We start from the raw sequence: 21,577 nt of genomic DNA, 5'->3' as shown, positions 1-21,577 counted from the left end.
CCTCGTGTGGCGGGTCCTTACTTCGGCACTTCGGCTAAAAACCCACCCCCTCGAAGATATCCACCCACACCACCCAGCGCACCCAGACCACCCAGTCCGCCCAGACCGCCCAGTCCGCCCCCCGGGAACAACAAGTGGAAAGTGTGTAACTGTAACGACGACCATGACGACGACGACGGCGGCAGCAGCAGCAGCAACAGTCGAAACAGCAGCAGCAGCAGCAGCAGCAACAGCACAGCAGCAACATCAGCAGCTGCGACAGCAACAGGCTTATGTGGCGACCAGGTGATACGATGGAGTGGCACTACCAATACTCGTATTTTTTGTTTTTGTTTTTTTTTTTTTCTTTTTTGGGGTTGCTGCCACTTGAGGGGAAATGCTCAGCTCAGCTCGCTGAATCGCTGATAAAGGGGAAAAGCGGCCCACAGCGGCTTCTTGTGATGTTGCAACCGCTATTGGTGGCACTTCTGAGGGGAGTCTCTTTTCAAACACGACTAATCCTTTCAAAACACCTTCGCAAATGTCAAGGAAAAGTCAGTTTGTGCGAGCGATTATATATAGATCTCTAAGCCTTTGACTTTAGATGCATAAGCTTATTTTGTGGCTGTCTCGGTATTTTCCAAGCAGTATTATTTGTGTTTTCTTTATCGGATCAAAGTTACTTAAATTATTAAGTAGTAATCTACAAATTATGTTAAGTCAATTCAAATAATATCCCACGGAAACATGAAAACATAAGCAACTTATTTAATAATTTTTTTGGTTTAAATAATTTCCAAGAAAATCAAATAAAATATCTCTTTGAAGATAATTTTTAATGTTGAGTAAATATAAAAATAATTATATACATCAGGTTCAGATTCAGGATGTACATATTTTAAGTTTATTGTTCACTTCAAGCTACGAAATATCAAAATGATTTTAACATTTAATAATCAAAGACTATAGCATAAGTGAAGGCTATCTCCTGATTCACTGGCCATAATGGTAATGACCATTGCGTGCAGTTGCTGAATGAGGCAATGCAATTGTATCCAGTGCAAAGGCGGCTGGCAGTAATTCTGGTAACTTGATTTACGCAGATCAATGCTATTGGCGCCTTGTTAGCCTTGGTAGGTCCGATTGCCAACGGCAAGGTTGCGTGTGGTTCGGTGGGCGGATTTCGGTGGGCGGTTTTCGGTGGGTGGACTGGTTGGCGACTGTGTGGATGGATGTGCAACGCCTACGCCAGCGGCTTACCTGTTGGACTTGTGCGCCGTATGGGGCGTATGCGCAATATGCACTTTGTCAACAGGTTAGCCTTGAGTCCTGTGCCCCAGCCAAGGACACCGATTACTCCGCTCGTCGGCCTCGCCCCGTCCCGCTCGCACCGCGGCTGCCATCTCGCTCGCACCCGGAGCACATTCAGCGCATGCCCCAGACGCGAAGGCGTCTAAAGTCTGGCGGAGAATCCTCGGATTCACTAGGATTGGTCCAGCCGATTCAGCACTTTCAGTGGTTGTTTTTTTGTTTTTTGGCTTTCATTTTTTGAAGGGGAAAAGTAGAGTGTCGGCGAATCCAGTCTTTTGGGGAAAACGATTCTTCAACAAATGAGCCCTTTTAGGCTAACAAAACAACTGCACGATTCATTGAAAATTTCCATACAAATCTTTGAAATTTTTCCGTCACCAAAATTACCAATCTTCGCAATTAAGCAGCTTTCAAGAGTATTCTTAGGCAAACAAAAGTACAGAATACATTTATATTTATAGGTATTTAAATGTGTACATTAAAACAGATTTTCAATTAAAAAATGTTCACAAACTGTTTATTAGTTGGATAACATTTCTTAAGCGAATTATTAAGTATTGAGTAAATTGAAATAGATTTATTTTAAAGCAGCTTGATTCTATAGGATTTGTTCTATAGCACGTTAATAGTTGATAAACTATAAAAATAGTCAATACTATTTGAAATTTAATTCCACGCCTAGCGGACCTCAATTAAAAAGTTTCTTAACTCTAGCCTTAAGTTATTTATTTTGCATAAGCCTTTTTAAAATTTCAAGCCCTATGCGAATCATTAGCAAGCGGGTCTTTGTAAAGTTTCTTTGGAATTTTGTATATCAGAATGTGGTTCGTGGTAATGAAGTCCTCTACCAAAAGAACTCAATCAACACGAGATTTTGCATTCACCTTTTAGTTTGGGCACTCATTCAAAACGAGACAACATGGTAATCTACCCTGATACACACACGCCCAAAATGATATGTAACCTATCCAATTAGGGAGCTAAATGGTATTCAGCTGAGTTAGCTCTATGGGGGTTCAGGTGTTTACGTATGGACAAATTGGCTTCCATGGCAATGGAACTGAATTCTTTTCTTTTTTAACAATTCTCAAGGCTATAAGTGCGGTGCAGGCAACGGCATTCCAGTCCAGTTATCCAGATATCCTGCCCTTTTGACCAGTTGCCATAGCGAGAACGCTCATAAAATATAACATAATACGCATCCATTCAGATCCCAAAAACGGGGAATCGGGTAGCAATGCAGAAATACATAAATTGCACTGAGGCAGGGGCAACGGGGCGAATACGCAATACTTGTGCAAGCTCAATTATCCGAATTTACAGGGCACCTAATGCGGCACCAACAGAGACACACGATTTCAACTGCCCACGTACGTGCTGGTAAATATTTTGTAATTATTTTCTATATTTTCACCAGAGTAGTTATTGTTGAAAACACCTCTTTCATTATGGTCTATGGTCAATAAATGGTTTAGGAAACATACATTTCAAATAAACTGTGCGATGTGCGTATCAACTGGGGGTACATAGTTATTAAATCTATAATTTGATTACTGATGATTTGCAGATATCGACTCCTTTGCAAAACCATTTAATTTATTCAGTTGTTTACACAGGACTTTACATATTTCTAGTGTGAATCCGTAACATATTAAATCCAGCGGCCATAAAAACCCCATTATGCAACGAAGTAACTCACGCAAATACCTGCAGATACGGATTCATTTTCAGGCGCAGATGCAGATGCAGATGCAAACACCGATACGGATCCCATCTGCATGCCCAACACATGCCGATGCAAATGTAATTCGCTTTCCACATTTCATTTTTCAACCAACAAAAAAATAATAAAGAATTCGTTTTTCACAAATTGTGACCAGAAAGTAAATACAAATATTTTTATCTACCATTCCTGTGAGTCAGAAAGGGGGAAAATTCGCTGAAATGGCTCATCTGTTGTGCAAATATGTACGCTTCGAAATGCGGTACATAACAAATAGCTCGCCAGATCGCAAAGGGAAAAAATTACTTTTGCAAAAATTCCAAAAGTTGCAATCATCCCAAGTAGTCGACTTAAAAACAGCCTATTCGATATGAAAAATATAAAAAAAAGATTTCTAAACGCGTGGATTTCACAAAGTTAAAGTTAAAAATTGACCATTAACTTAATTTATTGAATTCAAATTGTCTATATTTCATAAATTCTCATGTAACCAACCAGGCGGGAATTACAGCGAATTTGCACTTGATTTTCCGGCCATCGAGCAATGAAGTTCTCTAATTGAAACATTTAATTCATTTGTTGTGTGCACTGGTACGGTTCCTCGTTTCGCTATTCCCGATTCAATGGGAGATCTGCGCCAGTATTCTGTTGGTCAAGGACTTTCGTGGTGAAGGCCTCACGCAGAGCCATCCGGTAATCGTCCCCGTAGTAACGTATGTGCTCCAGCAGGCGTCCCTGGCTATCGATTACGTAGAGGAAGTGCGCGTCCCGCTCATCGATGACATCCTCAAGGACTTCCGTGGTCTTGGGCAGCTCAACGCGATTCTGCAGTCCATAGCCGCCCAGAAAACTGGCTTCCGGAAAACTGCTGATCGGCGGCACATAAACGTTGATGTGTTTTGGCTGGCTGGACATGATTTTTGAAAATAATTTGGAAACAAACACTAAAGCAATGACCTTTGAAATGGAATCAAACAAATAGAACTTCAAATTCACAAAACACACTTTACAAGGGCAACTATTGTAATAAATTATTTAGGTACTTGAGCTTTTATTAAACAATATGATATATTTGATTAAAAAAGGCGCCGCCAATTATCGATATTTTTATTGATGTGTCTGCGATCTGTTCTCCAATTTTAAGCTAAAAATTAATGAACTGACAAATTTTGATTGCAATTTCACTTGGCAATTACTTTTTTTTTGCCACGGTCAGCATTTGCGATTTTAATTAAAGCTCCAAATAATTTATAGCCACAATTTGCTGCGCTTTTTCCCCCATTTTTTTTGCTTCCATTTTTGGGTCTTTTCACGCTTGCATATTTGTAGCTTATTACAAAAATGATGTTACATAAATTATTTGTGACGTTAATTAACGAGATATGATATTCTTTTTCCATTGCATTTGATTAAATAATATCCAAATTGATTGTTGCTGACATGAGGCGCAGTCATAATTTGAATTCATTGTATTTCGATAGCTCGTATTTGTTTATTTGAAATTCTGGCGAATATTAAATATTTTTGCCCACGCAGCGAGGGGGGAAAGAAAACTTTATGTATTTAATATATGCAAGCAGATAAATATTTGATTAACGCTGTTAAATATTCAAACTGTGTAAAAAATGTCTTGTAAGACTATTATTTTGATACTTTATTCACATATACAAAATAATAGATTTAAAGTTAATATTTAATCCATTAAAGAATTGCTTTAACTGCCCTTATGTAGCTAATTTATGGGCTTTTAGCTTACCTTGTACACTCACTTAATAAAAGCACATCAGTTCAATTAAAAACTTTGCAAATTCATATAAAAAGGCAATTTTTTTTAGAAAAATAACTCTGCATCATTTGGCAATTTATTAAATTTTTGCTGCTTGCTTTTTTATACTTACTGAATCCTAATGTTTGCAACAAAAATGTTAAGCATGCATATGTGGCTTGTAAGAGCTACAAAAATTACTGAAAAAAAACTACGTTTAATTACGTTGGCTTTTTGGACTAATTTGAGAGTATGTGGAACTCGTGGAATCTCCTGGCAGCACTAATCAAATTAAAGGCCGCATTGTGATGCACCTGAATGGAAAATGCACAATGGAAATTGAATGCTCTTTTGACTCGCATGAGGACAATGGGGAAATGCAGCATGTGATGCGGTCATGTCCGCCGACACAAGACAAATAATTAATTGTTGATCAAATTCCAGTGGCTGGTAGTGAAAACCGAGTGGGAATCCGTTAAGAGGAGGAGAGCTCCTGGCATTTGGAATTCCTCGGATAATTTCCGTCTAATAATGTAGGAATTAACCGGCATGCACAAATTACATGGCATTCAATCTGCAGCAGAAGTAAGAATCAAACACAAAGGAAGGCATCCTGCAAGAAATCAGAGTAACTTGGCCTTTTAGTTTTGGCCTTACTGCCAAAAGACCGTAATTCGAGTCGCATGCTCCTATATCAACTGTAATTATCTACACAAATTCTTCGCAAAACTACGGAGGTAGTACACTTTAAATTTATATCTTGTGTTTGCTAATATACTATTTATAATTTTATTTGTGGCTTATAATGCACTTTACTTTCGTTATCGCTCAAAATGCATTTTCAAAAACCCGCAGCTCATCCCACTTGTTTTGGTTTCAAAACGACATAATTGAATTTTCCCAGGGAATTTGCACCATTTAATTTGACTCAATTTGGAGGTAAGTACTAATGTACACAGGTCCTTCAAATGGCGTTCGGGAAAAACCAAGATCAACGTTTCATCACAAAGCACTAATTGGACACTCTGTCGGGGACAAAAACACAAAGTCGCCACCAAAACAACTACATGAAAAGCCATGGTGAGGGTCATAATTAATTGGATTTTGTAAACAATTTGTGCAGTTTCATTTTCGGGCTAAACTAAGTTAGCCAGTTGGAAAGCTGAAAAGTTTTCGCTGGAACACCGGACACAAGAGCAGATAGCCACAGAGTACTGGACTTTGCATTTTGCACTTATTAGCTGCATTTCGTTGAAAAATAGGACCCAACTTAGACAACTTTAAAGTGTGCCTCGCCATACATCCTCTGAGTTTTTGCAATGTACTTGGCTTGAATTCGCATTCGGTTGCTAATTGAGCTAAATGCAAAGTATCTCGGTATGAGTTTCCTACGCTTGTGTTGCATTACGGGTGTTCACTGCACAATTTGTAGATTCGATTTTTGAAATTTGAGATGGATTCCTCGCCCGCCAGGCTGGAATTCCGATATTGGAGTGAACTCGGCCCAAAGGCGTTGCAGTACCTTGACGTAAGGATAATTGCAGGATATGGCCTTCCATCTGCAGGCTTAGTACTGTAGCAAAGTGGCAGACAGAGATATATTGGTTTATAAATGCTTCTTGATAAAATAGCAGCTTGGTCCACTGATGATTAATAAGTTGCCTTTATTATGAACCAGCGGTCCCATGGAATCCTTTGTGCCAGGATGCAGTCAAGAACTGACAGCCTGCCAAAGGATAAGCTCAAGTAACAGCTGTGAAAATTGAAAATTGAGCAGCTCTCAATTCAATTTAACTCAATTCAATGTCTAGCTCTTCCAGGATTCAGCTCGCAATGGTTTCTAGATAGTACATTTAAATATTTTAAATACTTTTAAGAGATGAAATAAATAAAACAGTTATATATAATAACAACATTCGCTGTATAATTTTGCTAGAGCATTGAGTACATTAGTTTCACTCCATAAAAGCACTTTAAGAATGCCACAATCTGGCCTCGAATGCGCCACAGGCAATATACGAATACGGTTATTGGCAGTCGTTACTTTAATTCAACATTAATTTAAAGCATTTAATTGCTCCGACTGTCGGATTACCGAGGTGTGCGTTGGCTCACATGAGCTTTATGCTCCGGACAATAAAGAGAAAAATAATAAAAAATATGCGAATAAATTGTGACTCCTCATTGTCGCTGTGGCCCATCTTTTTCCAGCTTTTCCCCCCGCACACAATACACACACACACACACACGCACACACACAGACAAAGTCGAGCACATTGTGGCGTTTTAAGCGGAAAATATGCCGCACTTCCGTTTCCCACAAACACAAACACACACCGCACACACACACAGTCGACGTGGTTACCGTTATAAGACAGCAGGCAAGATGGCTGCTGTTGTGTCTGTGTGAGTGGGGAATTTACTGCCATTATATTTATATATTATTATAATGCCGGGATGGCAAACAAAGTGTTGACAGAGCGACTGACTGGGCGTAAAAGAAAGAAGGGTGCCGGAAACAAATACGTTTACGTACCGTTCCACATTTAATTGCCTAATCGCACTTAAGACCGCCAAATCCGATTCCGTTTCCGATTCCAGCATCGGTTTAAGTCCCCCCTTTGAGCCCAAAATCTCGGATTTTCCCCCGACACCCGCAAAACACTTTAAAATTGAATTTCAAGTCGTCGAGTCTTTGGCGCGAAATCCACTGGGACTGGGCTGGCTATTTTCGTTCTCAGCTAATTGAATAAATTTGCCTTCTATCGAACAAACTCATTTGCCAATCAAGCAATAAATATGCATCTGAAGAGAACATGGCACTCGAATCGAGAGTATTTAAGCTCTCTTAGAACTATACTATACTAAAATCCTTTTTAAATGAATCCGTTTAACAACTCTCGAAGTAATTGAAGTTCTAGGAAATGATGTGACAAGCAAATAAAAACGATAAAATATTTATCGAAGCTGAGCTCGCAGTAGAATCAACAATTTGGCATTGAACTTTTACCGAATCATTAAGTTATCACGAATTCGTGCATTAAACTAAACACTTGCAAATACTTATCCTTTTCCAGCAGTTAGACATTGTTAGCTAAATTGATTTGATTTTGGACTTGACCCTCTGAGTAATCGCAAAAGGATTCATTACATGTTTTTTGTGCTTAATTATAAAACTGAGTTTTGTTTACCTACCTGGCCGCAGTTTTTGGGGTCTTTAATTGGATCCCGGGGGTTTTCGTGGCCAATTCAATTGGATGCGTATGTATTTAAGGGATATATTTATAGTGGTGGGTGAATCGAAATGAAAATTCCCTGGCAAACAATGGACCAGTTGCGTTCATTATCATTCACCGCAATCGGAAGGACACAACACGACACGACATGGACAAGAGAAAACTTTCAAAAGAAAATTGTAACAACAGGGATGGGTTTTCCCATGGAAAAAGGGCGAAGGACAGCAAAGCGGCATAGTCGAAGCGAAGGAGCTCACTGCCAACTCAGGACCAAAGTTTTGGTGTGAAATTAAAATTGGAATTAAAAGCACAATGAAGCCAACAGCATCCAGACAGAAAGAGACAGCACAAACGGGCAGTAGAAAGAGATGGGTAGCAGTAGCCTGGTGAAGGGGGGGAAGCGGAAAAAAGAGACGGAGACAGTCCAGGGGTCTTAGTGCTAAATGATTTATGGCTGTTTGCATGCCCCGTTCCTATGCAAATTGTTTTCGAGAATCTGACAAAACGATGAAGTTTTCATTAGGGTGCCATTAGAAACTCCGTTTAAGTTATGGCAAGATGTCAGGCTGCGTCCTTTGTCCCCTTCAGTTTGACATACATAAGCTGGACACATCGTTTCTGGTTCAAAGTTTCTAGCAAAGGCCTTTGGTTTGCACTTGAAAAATGGCTCGACTTAAAGGAGGTCCAAGAAATACAGTAAGCTATTTAAAAAGAATCATAGTCGATATATGTAAATGGTCAATAAGCTTTAACGAAATAAATGACTTTCATTTATATTAAAACTGGAATATCCAATAGTTTTATAATAAATCAGGCAGGCTTATAAAATAACAGAGGTTGTGAAAAACATTGTAAGGCGTCGTTAATAACAAAGCTTCACATGGTAATTGTCAGTTAAAATAAGTTATCAAAAATGTCAGTTGCATTTGCTAGAAAAATATATAATATATAATATATAATGTTCATCCTGATTGTTGAATAGTAGTGAATGGCTAAAAACATTATTAATAAAGTTGCCAGGAACTTGTTTGCATAAACTGGCGAAATGTCAACAGTTTTTACTCACGAATGAGGGATTCTCTTTTGAGTTGTTCATCACTCCAACTCGTTTCGTCGCACCTGAGGAAACTAATTTGAAAGTAATTTGTTTTCGCATAGATTGCATATTCTCTTGTCAGCCCGCCGCACATCATAATCATAATCACATAAAATCCAAAAAAAAAAAAACCCAACCAAGCAATCAGTCGCTGAAATTCGGAGAACAACCCCCAAAACCCCCCGAAAATGAAGTAATCGATCATAATGGGGGGGAGAAAACTCAGGGAACATACCCAATTTGTATAAATTATTAAAATATTGATTTATTAGTTGAAAATTTAACGTCTAATTTAAGACGAGCGGCTTCAACTTAAATTGAATTTATGCGGCTAAGCTAACGAATTTATCATTATCGTCGGGTGAATAAATTGAAAAATAAATGCGCCTGTCGTTGCTGTTTATTATGTTTTCGTTTTTTTGCCCTTCGATAACCCTTTGGTAAAATCTGAATACTGTTTGTATTTGTATTTGTGTAAATGAAAGTGTTGTGCGTGTGAGTGAGTATCCGTGTGAGCTTGTTTGTTTACTTGTGTGAGTGCCTTTTGCGAAAAGGGGAGGCCGTAACTCAAAGCAAACTCCCCCCCGCTTTTACATTTCCCCCTATCTCTCACGGTCAGCCGGTGGGCGGCTCAGCCACGCCTACCGTCAGCTTTTTCAGCACACGAACAAACACATGCTTCTTCACAAACACACACTCGCTCACACACACACACACGACACATTCAAAGTTTATCCAGCGCCCGTTTTGCACATTAATTTACTGACCTTTTTGCACTTTTTCCATAGTTTTGCAACCGCACCACCCCTCCGCGGCCACGCCCACTCTCCTTGCTACGCCCATCAGAATGCACTGAGAGAAAGGACGCACTGCAGATACTCTATGTTTATGAAGTAAATAACATATTTCCGATAACTAATATACAAATATTAAATATATTACGAATTATTCATTAATTAACATATTGTTTTTATTTTATTTAGAAATTCCTACTAAGTTGTAAGAACTTTTGAACTTGTGGTGGACTTCATCTTCAATTTTAATGTGTAAACATTTTTTTCTAAGTGTGGCTCTGGTTTTTAGCTCGCGATTGCCTGCCTTTGTCCGCTTGCCTCCAACAACGCGTCATCTCTTTCGAGTTCCAAACTCCAGAATCCGGCAAAGAATAACTACAATGGCCACTAACCAGTGACCAGCAACCCAGTGACCAGTGACCAGTGAACAGCAGCCCGTGACGGTGACAGTAACCAGTGACCAAGTGGCCAAGTCTGCCGGGCGGTGTGGGATGCAGGAAGTTTTGGCCCGGTCCACAGGCATATTACAATGTATGATGAATGTGTGACACTTTTGCAGCTTGTTTGTTTGTTTATTGTTTGGCCCACAGCCATCCCCCTTTCAGCTCCCCTCTTTCCCTCCCCTTCGCGACCCCCTCACCAACACGGTGCTTTGTGCGCGACCAAAACAGAAGGCAAACTGAATGGCAAAATCAACAGTCAACGGGAATCCGCAACGAATGGGAAACTCTCTACACAAATACCAATTCTGAATTGGTTAAATATACCTCATATTTTTTATGCATGTATGTATAATAATAAATTATTCGAATTATTTTTACATTAGCCCTATCTGATTTGCCTGAAATTTTACTTTTAAGTATCTTAATCTTTCTGATAGAAGTTCCATTTTGAAATGACTCGACTGGAAATGTTCTTTTTTTAACGCTCTAATTATAATGTTAAAGATTTGTATTTTTCATTCTTCGATTTTGGCGTGGCTTTCATCCTTCGATCCACTGCATTCCTCTTTGCTTCCTGCTTCTATGACTTCCGTGTTTTGGTTTATTTCCGTGCCACAGCGATTCATTGTTAGAGCACATAATGGATTTGAATGTCTCAGGACCCTTCGTCCTGTAAGGAAATGGGAAACTTTTGTTGTTTACTTTGGCCATTTTTAGCAGGGTGTGTATGAGGAGAGTTTAATAAATTGTATCTTCTGGTCTCCCCACATAAGCATATGCAGATTACTCTTCGCTTGTGTGCCTGTGTCTGCGTGTGGGGGCCAAAAGTGTGGAAAAGGATGTCGCAGGACATTCAAAGGGGGGGCAGGCTGGGCAGACGCCCTTGCTCTTTCATTTTCAATAACGGCAAAGCAATAAACTTGCCCAAAAATAAGTTGGCTCTTCAAAACTTTGCACCACATCTGAAACTGTGCGCATATTTGGGTTGGAAGGGAGCAAAGGACCCGATCCCAAGGACATTCTAAAACATTTGTTTGCACATGGATATTTGGTATATGTACTTAAATATATATATATATATATAATTCACATCGCACATTTAAGGTACACAGATTTACTTACGCAAAAATGCACATTCTATTTTTCAGTTCTTAATGAGAACAGAACATCTTAATTACAGAACATAGAACATTTGCCTTTTTAAATTCAGCGAAGAAATTTTGGAGATTATATTTGAGTTTAAAAAAACTATCTTAAGATAATATATTAATAATTATCTAATCAAAATCTAATAATTTTGTATGACATGACGCAAAGAATATTAAAATATTCTTTAATCGAGCTTAATTGGGAAAACTTTATTTTACGCACATGCATTTCAATCTCGAAGCATTTGTTCATTTAATAATGTAAATATTTGAAGAAACTTATAAAGAGCTATCTTTAAAATGAGCTTTAAGCTAACTGGCATCTTTACTCATTGTAAAAGTTTTAAACTAAATAGTCCTGTCCAAACGAAAAAGTAAGCTTATACATCATTTGTTTGAGCTTAAAAGCGTTTCTTTGTTAGAATACTCAAAAGATAACTTAGAACTTAGAACTTTTAAAGCTATACCTGGAATACTTAACAAGAGTTGAAAAAGTAGAGTAGCTAGCTGCATTAGTAATAATCCAAAATATTTACAGCAAATATAAATTGTTAATTAATAAGATCCCCCAAAAAGTTTTGTCATTTCATGAATCTACTTAGCCAGTACATGACCTTCCAAAGAGTTAATCACGTGAATGACCCACAGTTGAAAGTGCGATAAATAATTATGAATGACACTGCCAAGTGCCACCTGCTCCAGTGGCTGCTTATCGAAATAAAGTTATTGTTATAGCAGAAGAAAAAATGCGATAAGTGCAGTGTCAGTGGAAAAATGCAGCAAACTCGCATGATAAGCCGCGCGAGAGCCACTATAAAGCTCTGGATTCGACCCACGGAGGTCACAAACCACTCGAGATGCAGACGCAGCAGATACGGAAAGTTAGCAACAGTCGAGCTTTTACCATGATTCTAATCCTGCTGCAAGTTCTTGGTATCCTTGGCCATGGAGTGGTGGCCCAGAAAAGCTCGCCCATTGCCAATTGGCACATGGGTGATCCGCACTACACAAGTGACCAGTACGCCAAGATCCTGGGCGAAGCGGGTCTGGGCCAGGATGCCGATGACAAGGACCACAAGGGTCTGGGTCCCATGCAGATCCAGTACGTGGACTACCAGCCAAACTGCCAGCCAGGCGGAGTGCCAGTCTGTGCCACCAATGGCACCGATAGCTTCTACTTCGAGAACCACTGCCGTTTGGAGGCGGCCAACATGAAGATGCTCTTCCAGCACGGCACAGGTGAGTGCACGGATTGCAGATTGCTTATATATTTGTATATATATTTTGTTTTAATTTTTTTAATGTCTATTTTATATGAATACCCAAAACATTTGCCTTTACCCTGAGTGTTTCCCATGCAGAACTGGAGCCCACGGAGATGGAGCGATGCCTGCCCACCTGCCAGACGATGAAGTGCACCCAGGTAGAGCGTCCAGTTTGCGCGCTGGCCGAGATTGGAGGAGCTATTCCACAAACATTCGCCAACGAGTGCGAAATGCGAAGACACGAGTGCCACACGAAACAAGGTCTGTTAAAACATTTTGTATACCAGTCCATTCAATCTTGTAACCATACCATGACTATTTAGTCCTGAGAATCCTGCACACGGGTCCTTGTCAGACTCCAGCCAAAAGTGGGCGCAAAAAGAAGCTGCGTCGCAACAAGAAAAAGCGACCAACATCCAACGCCTCCATTTCAAAGTTCGCCACCGTTCCTAAGAAAGTATACGTAATGCTGGCCACTCCTGCACCTAGGAGCAGCACCACCACGCCCAGGACCTTCTTTAGCACAACCACTACCAGAATCACGACGACGGCTAGGATGAGGCCCACCAAACAGACCAGCACAAGTCCCTCGCCCATGCAATTCCAGCAGCTGATGAACTTGGCCAATCCCATGGTCTCCGTTTCCCAGGCTGTAGATGCCTACAATGTATACAATATACCCGATGTGGGTCACGATTACGGCGAGATAACCGACTCCTCGCTCTCGATGTTTTTGCCAGAAGTTGGTCGTGTCACAGAGCCTTATTCCATGCCCATAAGAGCCACGACCACAACCACCAGCACCACCACCACATCCACCACAACGCCAAAGCCAGTTTTAGCCACATCCAGAATCATCACTCCTTCGAGCACCAGCACTATGCCATCCTTCCTGTCTGTTCGGATGCCCAGCACTACTGAGATTGTCGAAGAATCCACAACAGAGAATCCGGAAGCGAGTACGCAAGCATACAGCACCACTCAAGAATCCACTGACACTTCAAAAACCAAAGTATTTTAATAACTATGTAAAAATTAACCTAATATTTATTAAAATTATTTATACAGCTTTTGAGATATACCCTAAATTATAAAGAAATATTAGAAAGGTTGACAATTCTTAGACAATACTGCTTAATTTATAACATATTAATTATACTCTACGAGTAACGGATATAACAACTTTTTGTCACGCCCACAAACAGCCCATTTGTTCTCATTATAATTTCTAATATCTATGGATACTATATGCCATAAAAATTGTGAAATTTCGAGTTCTTACTTCCACTAGCTGAGTAACGAGTATCTGATAGTCGAAGAACTCGACTACAGCATACTACTTTGTTTCACATGATAACTTTTTTAAATCAGTATGCCTGTTAAATTCCTTTCAAGTCAAAGTTTGCTCTTTCTGCTTTGACTGACAAAATAACTCAGATAATTTCAGTTGCCTTACTGATCAACATACAGACAGAACAAAATACAATAAACAGTGGAAAAACATGGGTTATATGGTAAGAAAGTTTGTGGAAACGAAGCAATGATTACATTTCTAACTGCATATTACTGTAGCTGTTCGTTCTATATGTAATGTATGGATTACTTTTCCCTATATATATAAGAATATTTGGTAGGATATACTTTCTATTGGCGGATCTTTCCGGACGGAACGGACAGGCTTGTGAAAAGTGCTTAGCGGAAAAATCGATTGAAGAGAGATCCGATTTTCTACGAGCGGGCCTAACGGAATGAAATGGCGATGTTTGGTTGGATAATAATGGTTGGAATGCCCAATAGCGCTTTGCAAGAGGTAGATAATATACTGAACATTATAACAACAGCTACGAACTTGGACGGTGATTTTGTCAAGATGATTAAGAACGAAGCGTTGGCAAATTTGCCACTGGAAACATGAATGAAAATGAAGAAGATCCCTGATATTCAGCCATTTTGACTTCCGTTTACCGCCTAAGAAAACTTTTCATCCAATGCGTTAAATCCATGAAAACTCAGTATAATTTCGAATGCAACCATTTATTGTCATAGAACTTTCTTAAATTTACAATTTTTAAATCAAAAGCAACAATGGTCTATAAACACAACATATGTACAATTACACTAGAACGCAGTATATAACGTGTTTAACAGCCCAAAAATATAAAATAAATGTTACTCCGATCTGAGCTCGATGTGTCCAGCTTTAGTTTCTTGTTTTCTCGTTTGCAGGTCACCTCCAAATTTACCTGTGTTCCGTTCTTACTAACGCTTTCTGTCTTAACAATTTCTGGGATTTCTGCTGATTCAGTCTTCGCACTGTTAGCCACACTGTCTGCATCAATCTCAGGTCCTTTTTCAACTTCGGATAATGCATCGGTGGGGGTTTCCGGGAAAGGTGTCGTTGCAAACGTTGTATTTTGAATGGTTTCTGGTAATGAGACTGCGTTGATCTTTATTGATTTGTCCAATGGACTTCCAGTGCTCTCCTTGTCCTCTTCATCATCCGGAGTCTCGGAAGAGCTATAACTTTTATATACACTCGAGGATGGATAAGTCCGATATGATGGATAAGTGGTTGGCGCTTTAGTTGTGATAGGCTCCGTTGTCGTAGTAGTTTCACTAACAGCCTTCTCAGTACTTATCTGCGCTTTATTTATTTTGACTAACTTGTCGAGGGCCACCTTAGTAGTTTCTTCATTCTCAGGGGCTTCAGTGGATGTATAGGTTGGATAAGTCTTATAGCCACTTGAGGATGAATACGTTGAATACGATGAGTAAGTAGGCTTCGCTTTCGTTGTTGTTTCATCCTCTGGTTCAGGGCTTTCTTCAACTGCATTGATTTTGACTACCTTGTCGAGAGATTTCTTAGTAGTTTCGTCATCCTTTGAAGCTTCTGTGGAAGCATAGACTGGATAAGCTTGGTACACATTTGGGGATGGATTTGTTGCATAAGATGGATAAGTAGGCTGCGATTTGGGAGTGGTAGATTCGGAAACGGTAGTTGCCTTAGTGGTCGTCTGTTCATCTTGCTTTTCAATAATCTCTTCAATGGCATTTATTTTGACTATTTTGTCTAAAGGCGCCTGAGTAGTAACGTCAATCTTCGGAGTTACAGTGGACTTATAGTCTGGGTAAGTCTTATAGACACTGGAGGATGAATACGTTGAATACGATGAGTAAGTAGGCTGCGCTTTCGGTGTTGTTTCATCCTCTTTTTCAGTGCTTTCCTTAACTGCATTTATTTTGACTACCTGGTCAAGAGATTTTTTAGTAGTTTCCTCATCCTTTGAAGCTTCTGTGGAACCATAGACTGGATAAGTTTCGTACACATTTGCCTTGGTGCTCTCTTCATCGATCTTCTCAGTGCTTTCTTCAGCTGCATTTATTTTAAGTACCTTGTCGAAAGGTAACTGAGTTGTGTTTTCGTTCGTAGGAGCCGCAGTGGAGTTATAGACTGGATAAGTTTTGTATAAGCTCGAGGTTGGATAAGCTGGATATGATGGGTATGTAGGGTCCGCTTTACGAGTGGTCGACTGCGTTGTCTCAGCAGCCTTTTCAGTTGTGTTCTCAGTACTTATCTGGACTTTATTTATTTTAATGATTTCATCCACGGGCACCTTTGTAGTAGCTTCGTCCACAGGAGCTTCAGTGGTGCTATAGGATGCATACGAATTATAAGCATTGTAAGACTTATAAGTCGTAGTTGGTTCGGTGCTAGTGGTCTTCTGAACCTCCTGCTCAGGAACTTGAACAGCATTTATCGATAGAGAAGGTTTTGAAGGCTGTGCAGTGGTTGTAGCATGTTGAGGAGAAGCAGTTGTTGTGTATTTTTTTAAAGGCGTATAGGTGACACTGGACTCCGTTGAACTGGACACAGTAGATTCTTCAGGCTTACCAGTAGCCGGGGAGGGCTTTTGCGTGTCTTCGATCACAGCATTTACCTTTATATTTTGCCTGGGATTTTGAGTTACAGTTGTGGCCTCGGTGGTCTCTGAGTGACGTGATTGAGGTTTAGTTGTGACTTTATCGGTCGTAGTTGTGGGAGTAGTTGTAGTTGTAGTTGTGGAAGTAGTTGTAGCAGCAGTTGTCGAAGTAGTGGTTGGTGTAGTCTCATAGGTTGGATTCGGATAAGGCTTGGTAGTTCCAGCATACTCGGTGGGCAGATTTTCCCAGGATATCTGATAGGGCTGATAGATGGGCGCTTCATAATTAGGTTTTGGGGACACAATAGAGCTTGGAGGATAAGGCTGAGGCGGAGATTGCGGCCCATAAGGTCCTTGAGATCCATAAGGTCCTTGTGATCCATAAGGTCCTTGGGATCCATAGGCTCCTCGAGATCCAACGTTCGGTTGGTAAGGATTAATCGCATAGGGATTGTAGTTTTGAACGCGTGGCGACTGAGGAACAGGATACCTGCTTTCACAGGGGCCATCGTGGTGCTTTCGCCAAGCTGCAATGAAAAATATATTATAATTCGTAGTCTTATTATGATACCATATTTTAAAAATATATAAAATCACGCATTCACAAAAGGTTGGCTAGACGTGCCACTAAAACTTGTACTTTCTCAGACTTCACAACATTGTTCAAGTAAATTAGTCACTGAATGTTCGTGGAAATTTAAATTATATAAAAGTTATAACATGGTTTTTTCATTACAGGTGGCGTAGTTTTTAAAAAGCCACCATTAAATAAAAGTAAAGTTTAGCTGAATCTATAGGTTTTTCATAAGCTTTAGTACTTGAAGACCCTCTCTTTTATATTTCCGGAGTACTCACGATGTCCTGTGCGGCACTTCACCAGCTGCAGTTCGCACTCGCTCCTGAAGTTGCGCCTGGTATCCTTGTACTTTCCGCACACGGGATTGTACTGATCCTGGCAGTTGTCCGGGCAGACCTCCAAGGTTTCGCATCTATTCTCGTGAATGATCTCCCAGTCTGCAGAGGAAGAGTAGGCCATAATGAGTAACCTTATAGGTTTTGGATACCAGTGAAGTACTTACTTATGCCAGTTAGGGCTCTGAAACGTTGGACTTCGCAAGGACTGGGAAAGGTGGATGGCTGGGCACCCGGAGCTCCGGCACACACCAGACTTTCGGGACCCGACGGCGGACACGGAAGATCATATGGCTGCTGTTGTTCGAAATAGTGCGGTGCCGGATAGTAGGGGACTCCGTAATCCCATGCCCGAGCTCCGGCGAGGAGGGCGAATGCAATTGAAACTAGGAAAGCTGTCATTTTCAGAACGGTTCGAAAGCGACTATGCCGTGACCTCCGTCGCATCCAGTTTATATACGTCCTAACACTCGATGTTCTCATACACTGGCAATGTAGGTGTACGTGTCGGGGACTCTGTTTCTGCTTATTATAATGTATTATAATATTGTTTCCATTATTTCGTATCAATCGGCAGACACCGCAGACGCCTCTTCTCCCACTTTCATTCTGTCTTGCACTTTATTATGAAATTTATTGACCATTATCGCGGTATGGCTTAGCTTCAACCTTGAGTCATGTGAATTTGTCTGCGAACTGCAGTTCTTCGTAAAGAAAATGAGCTAAGACATGAGTCAGCAGAATGTTTATAGCATTTTATAGCCGGGAACTTGAACTCGATTTCGGCGATGGGTTGAAGGGCGGCTGGCAGTTCACGTGTGGCACTGCCCAACCGTCGAAGATCACGTTTCCTATGATATAATTTTGAAGTCTAACGCCGTTTACTTGTATTCCCATTTCAAACAAAATAGAAAACGTGATGCATTGGTATAAGTGGCGGTTCCAGTGGGTTAAGTGGGTTCCAATCAGCGAAATACAAATTACTTGCATTTTGCAATTCTAGACTGAGAAAGGGGTAGCTTTCTTTCATTAAAAATATATTCTGATTCAGAGCTTAGTAATTCATTTAATGGCATTTATTGAGTTCTTAATAAAATCATATTTATATAAAATGGGATCGGGTTTTTAAAAGTATCAAAATCTCTTCATTTTGTCCTATAAATGTAATTATGTCGAACTAATAGGTATATAGAAATTGGGACTGTGCGTAAGCCGCTGAACCGCCATACCACTGATAGTAGGGAGTGTTCTGGGTTGTAGTTGCTACGGTGGTGCTAGACGTTGTCGGTTCGGTGATAATTCTGCTGGCAACCCTAGCCACAATACAACCAGTGAACTGGAATACAATCCTTGATCCTGTGGTTATCAGGACATTGGTAACCTCCGCACAGTTTGGTTCCCCTGTTTCCGGATTCACGGCCATGGCTGCCAATTCGAAATCTACTAATTGTCCGTCCTCGTTGGTGACCTCAACAGTTACAGGTTTGACCTGTCAGAAAAGTGTTTAAATATTATTTGTTTCTGTTATAACTTTAAGTATGGTACTTACAGCCGCCGGGTTAATTGTTGTAGAAGCTTCAGTGGATGTTGTTGTCGTTGATGGGGTATCTGTAGTTAATGTGGTTGTTGAAGAATCTGTTGAAGATGTTGTGGAAGGTTCCGAAGTCGTTGTTTTTGAAATAAGGGTTGTTGTTACTGTAGACGATTCGGCAAGAGTGGTGGGAACGGTCGTAGTTGTCGTAGAAGATTCTGTTGTTGTTGTTGGATCTTTTATAGTCGTTGTGGAAGAAACCGTTGTGGTCGTTGAAGGTTCTGTTGTTACGGTCGTTGTTGTTGGATCTTTTGTAGTCGTTGTGGAAGAAACCGTTGTGGTCGTTGAAGGTTCTGTTGTTACGGTCGTTGTTGTTGGATCTTTTGTAGTCGTTGTGGAAGAAACCGTTGTGGTCGTTGAAGGTTCTGTTGTTACGGTCGTAATTGTTGTAGATGAGGAACTTCTGTTGGTTGTCGTTGAAGATTCGGTTGTAGGATTTGTTGTTGATGGGTCCGTGGATGTTTGTGATTTTGTTGTTAATGGGAGAGTCGTTGTTGTCGTTAGATCTGTATCTGTAGCAAGTTCTGTCGTTGTAGTTGACTCTGTGGTTGTTGTGGGCCCTGTGGTTGTTGTGGGCTCTGTAGTTGTTGTTGGTTCTGTGGTTGTAGTGGGCTCTGTGGTTGTTGTTGGTTCTGTGGTTGTTGTGGGCCCTGTAGTTGTTGTTGATTCTGTAGTATTAGATTGTTCAGTGGTTGTGCTTTTATCTGAATCCGCAGTTGTGTTTGTTGCAGATTCAGTTGTTGTTGCTGGTTCTGTTGATGTTGTGAGTTCGGTCGTTGTTGTTAATTTTTCTGTAGATATTGATGGTGATGTAGATTTAGTAGTTGTTGTTTGCTCTGTGGATGTTGTTGTTCTTTCCGTAGATGTTGTTGTGGAGGCTTCAGTGCTTGTTTTTGTTGATGGTTCAGTTGTAGTCGTCGTTGTAGATGCCTCCGTTGTTGTGGTAGTGCTTGTAGGAGCTTTCGTTGCGGTTGTAATTCTTCCGTAACATGGCTTGGTTATTTCGGGCCGTCTTGTTGGATAGTGCCAATAAGGAGGTTTATAACTGACTGGGGGATTTCTCGGTGGCGCTTGGGGCCGCTTAAATGCCCATACCGGATAAGGAAGTTCATAGTCTTGAGCTGGCCCATAAGAATCTGATGATGGATATGCGTCGTAACGTTCAATATTTTTCGGATTTTGGGGAAAACTGGGTCTTGGAATAGGCGATGAATAGGGCGAAGGCTGCGATTGAGCCACTAACAAACTCCGGTGATTGAAATAGTAGCCGACATCAACAAGCTTCGTCCGTGGAGGAGACGGTTGGCAATAAATCGGTTCTGTCAATTCGAATACTATGTGAAAAAAATAAACAACACATTATATAACAATTGTTTCATTGTCTGATTATATAATTCTAAATCATGGTGTTTAAACTGCTATGATACTTACATTCTTGTCCACTGAATATCATCTTCAGGTTGTAGTCGTTAAAGTCACAAATGCTCTCAAAGCTGCGATAACAATGTCCACTTTTGCCACAGACTCGGGGACCACAGGGTCGTTGGTTGTATCTCGGAATGTTTCCGGGATCTGGAAACCTCAGGTAATCGTCCCTATGTCCTTGGGACAAGGTCAAAGCTGTAAACAGGACAGTAAAGGCAAACGCTCTGAACATTGTAAAGGTTGGTGTGTAACTGATGACTTCACCTTACCCTTCGACAACTATTTATACGACCGACTTGTTCTTCTCAAAGGTAAATCTCTGGAGAAACAACAATGACTACAAACAACAGCCGCAGACGGCGTCTGTCTATCGGAACTAAACGTGCCAGACCAACATTTCCATTGTAAGTACCACTAGAAATCCAAAAAAAGGTATATATAAATAACACCTTCTCGAATTTTCTTTCTTTGGTCTCGTCTCAGTTGCCTGCCCGTGGTTCAGATATAGAGTCCCCCATATTTTTTGAATCGGAGTACAATGAAACAATTGTAAATCGGAAACCCCGCAATCTAAAGTAAAAAGCACTGCTTGACATGATGCTTTAGCCACTTGTACTGCTTATGCAAAAAGCTCTGGAAGCAGTCCAGCAAACGTTCTTGGTTGAAAAACTTGATAAAACCTTTCACCATGGTTTTTGGAAAAATTCTGTGGTTTGAGATTCTATATTTTTTGCCAGCACAGCGTGCTGTTCTTACTTAAACAAGCCTTTATTCTATGAAAGTTTTATTTCAGAACTATGAATATTATCTTTTTAAAGAGAAACAGAATGGAATGATTTAAATTTTGTTAAACAAAAGGCTTTTAGCTTAGTATATAATAATAGTTTATTTGCACTTATTTTTTTCAAAAGACCAAAACAACTTTACTTTACTTATGTATAACAGTTTTTTGCAAGCAGTGGTACGAGA

At 40.3% G+C, this 21,577-nt stretch overlaps 4 protein-coding genes across 6 annotated transcripts; 1 reads left to right on the top strand and 3 right to left on the bottom strand.

Moving 5' to 3' along the window:
• Positions 1-3,420: 3,420 nt before the first annotated feature.
• LOC6725813 lies at positions 3,421-4,005 on the bottom strand. Its single transcript, XM_002106773.4, has one exon. The coding sequence runs from the start codon at positions 3,926-3,928 to the stop codon at positions 3,623-3,625; it is 306 nt and encodes a 101-aa protein (XP_002106809.1). The 5' UTR covers positions 3,929-4,005; the 3' UTR covers positions 3,421-3,622.
• Positions 4,006-11,997: 7,992 nt separating this feature from the next.
• LOC6725811 (mucin-5AC) lies at positions 11,998-14,943 on the top strand. Of its 3 annotated transcripts, XM_044923596.1 has the most exons (5): positions 11,998-12,734; positions 12,857-13,021; positions 13,084-14,274; positions 14,333-14,334; positions 14,395-14,943. In XM_044923596.1, exons 1-3 carry the CDS (start codon positions 12,353-12,355, stop codon positions 13,779-13,781), a joined length of 1,245 nt encoding a protein of 414 aa, XP_044779531.1. In that variant the 5' UTR covers positions 11,998-12,352; the 3' UTR covers positions 13,782-14,274; positions 14,333-14,334; positions 14,395-14,943. The 3 variants fall into 3 exon arrangements, with proteins under 3 accessions (XP_044779531.1, XP_044779530.1, XP_016039141.1); XM_044923595.1 differs by lacking the exon at positions 14,333-14,334; XM_016172646.3 differs by having other exon boundaries at positions 14,333-14,943.
• LOC6725810 (flocculation protein FLO11) lies at positions 14,779-18,029 on the bottom strand. Its single transcript, XM_016173814.3, has 3 exons — positions 17,760-18,029; positions 17,536-17,694; positions 14,779-17,207 (listed from the first exon to the last, which is right to left on the bottom strand). The coding sequence occupies exons 1-3, from the start codon at positions 17,992-17,994 to the stop codon at positions 14,902-14,904; spliced, it is 2,700 nt and encodes an 899-aa protein (XP_016039140.1). The 5' UTR covers positions 17,995-18,029; the 3' UTR covers positions 14,779-14,901.
• Positions 18,030-18,653: 624 nt separating this feature from the next.
• On the bottom strand, positions 18,654-20,874 carry LOC6725809 (mucin-5AC). The gene is made up of 3 exons (XM_016173813.3): positions 20,615-20,874; positions 19,142-20,517; positions 18,654-19,081 (listed from the first exon to the last, which is right to left on the bottom strand). Exons 1-3 carry the CDS (start codon positions 20,838-20,840, stop codon positions 18,770-18,772), a joined length of 1,914 nt encoding a protein of 637 aa, XP_016039139.2. The 5' UTR covers positions 20,841-20,874; the 3' UTR covers positions 18,654-18,769.
• Positions 20,875-21,577: the final 703 nt, after the last annotated feature.

This window comes from Drosophila simulans, chromosome X (genome assembly GCF_016746395.2).
Source record: "Drosophila simulans strain w501 chromosome X, Prin_Dsim_3.1, whole genome shotgun sequence".
Classification (NCBI taxonomy): Eukaryota; Metazoa; Arthropoda; class Insecta; order Diptera; family Drosophilidae; genus Drosophila; species Drosophila simulans.
Note: the sequence above shows the minus strand (reverse complement) of the source record. Positions and strands in the feature narration are given on the sequence as shown.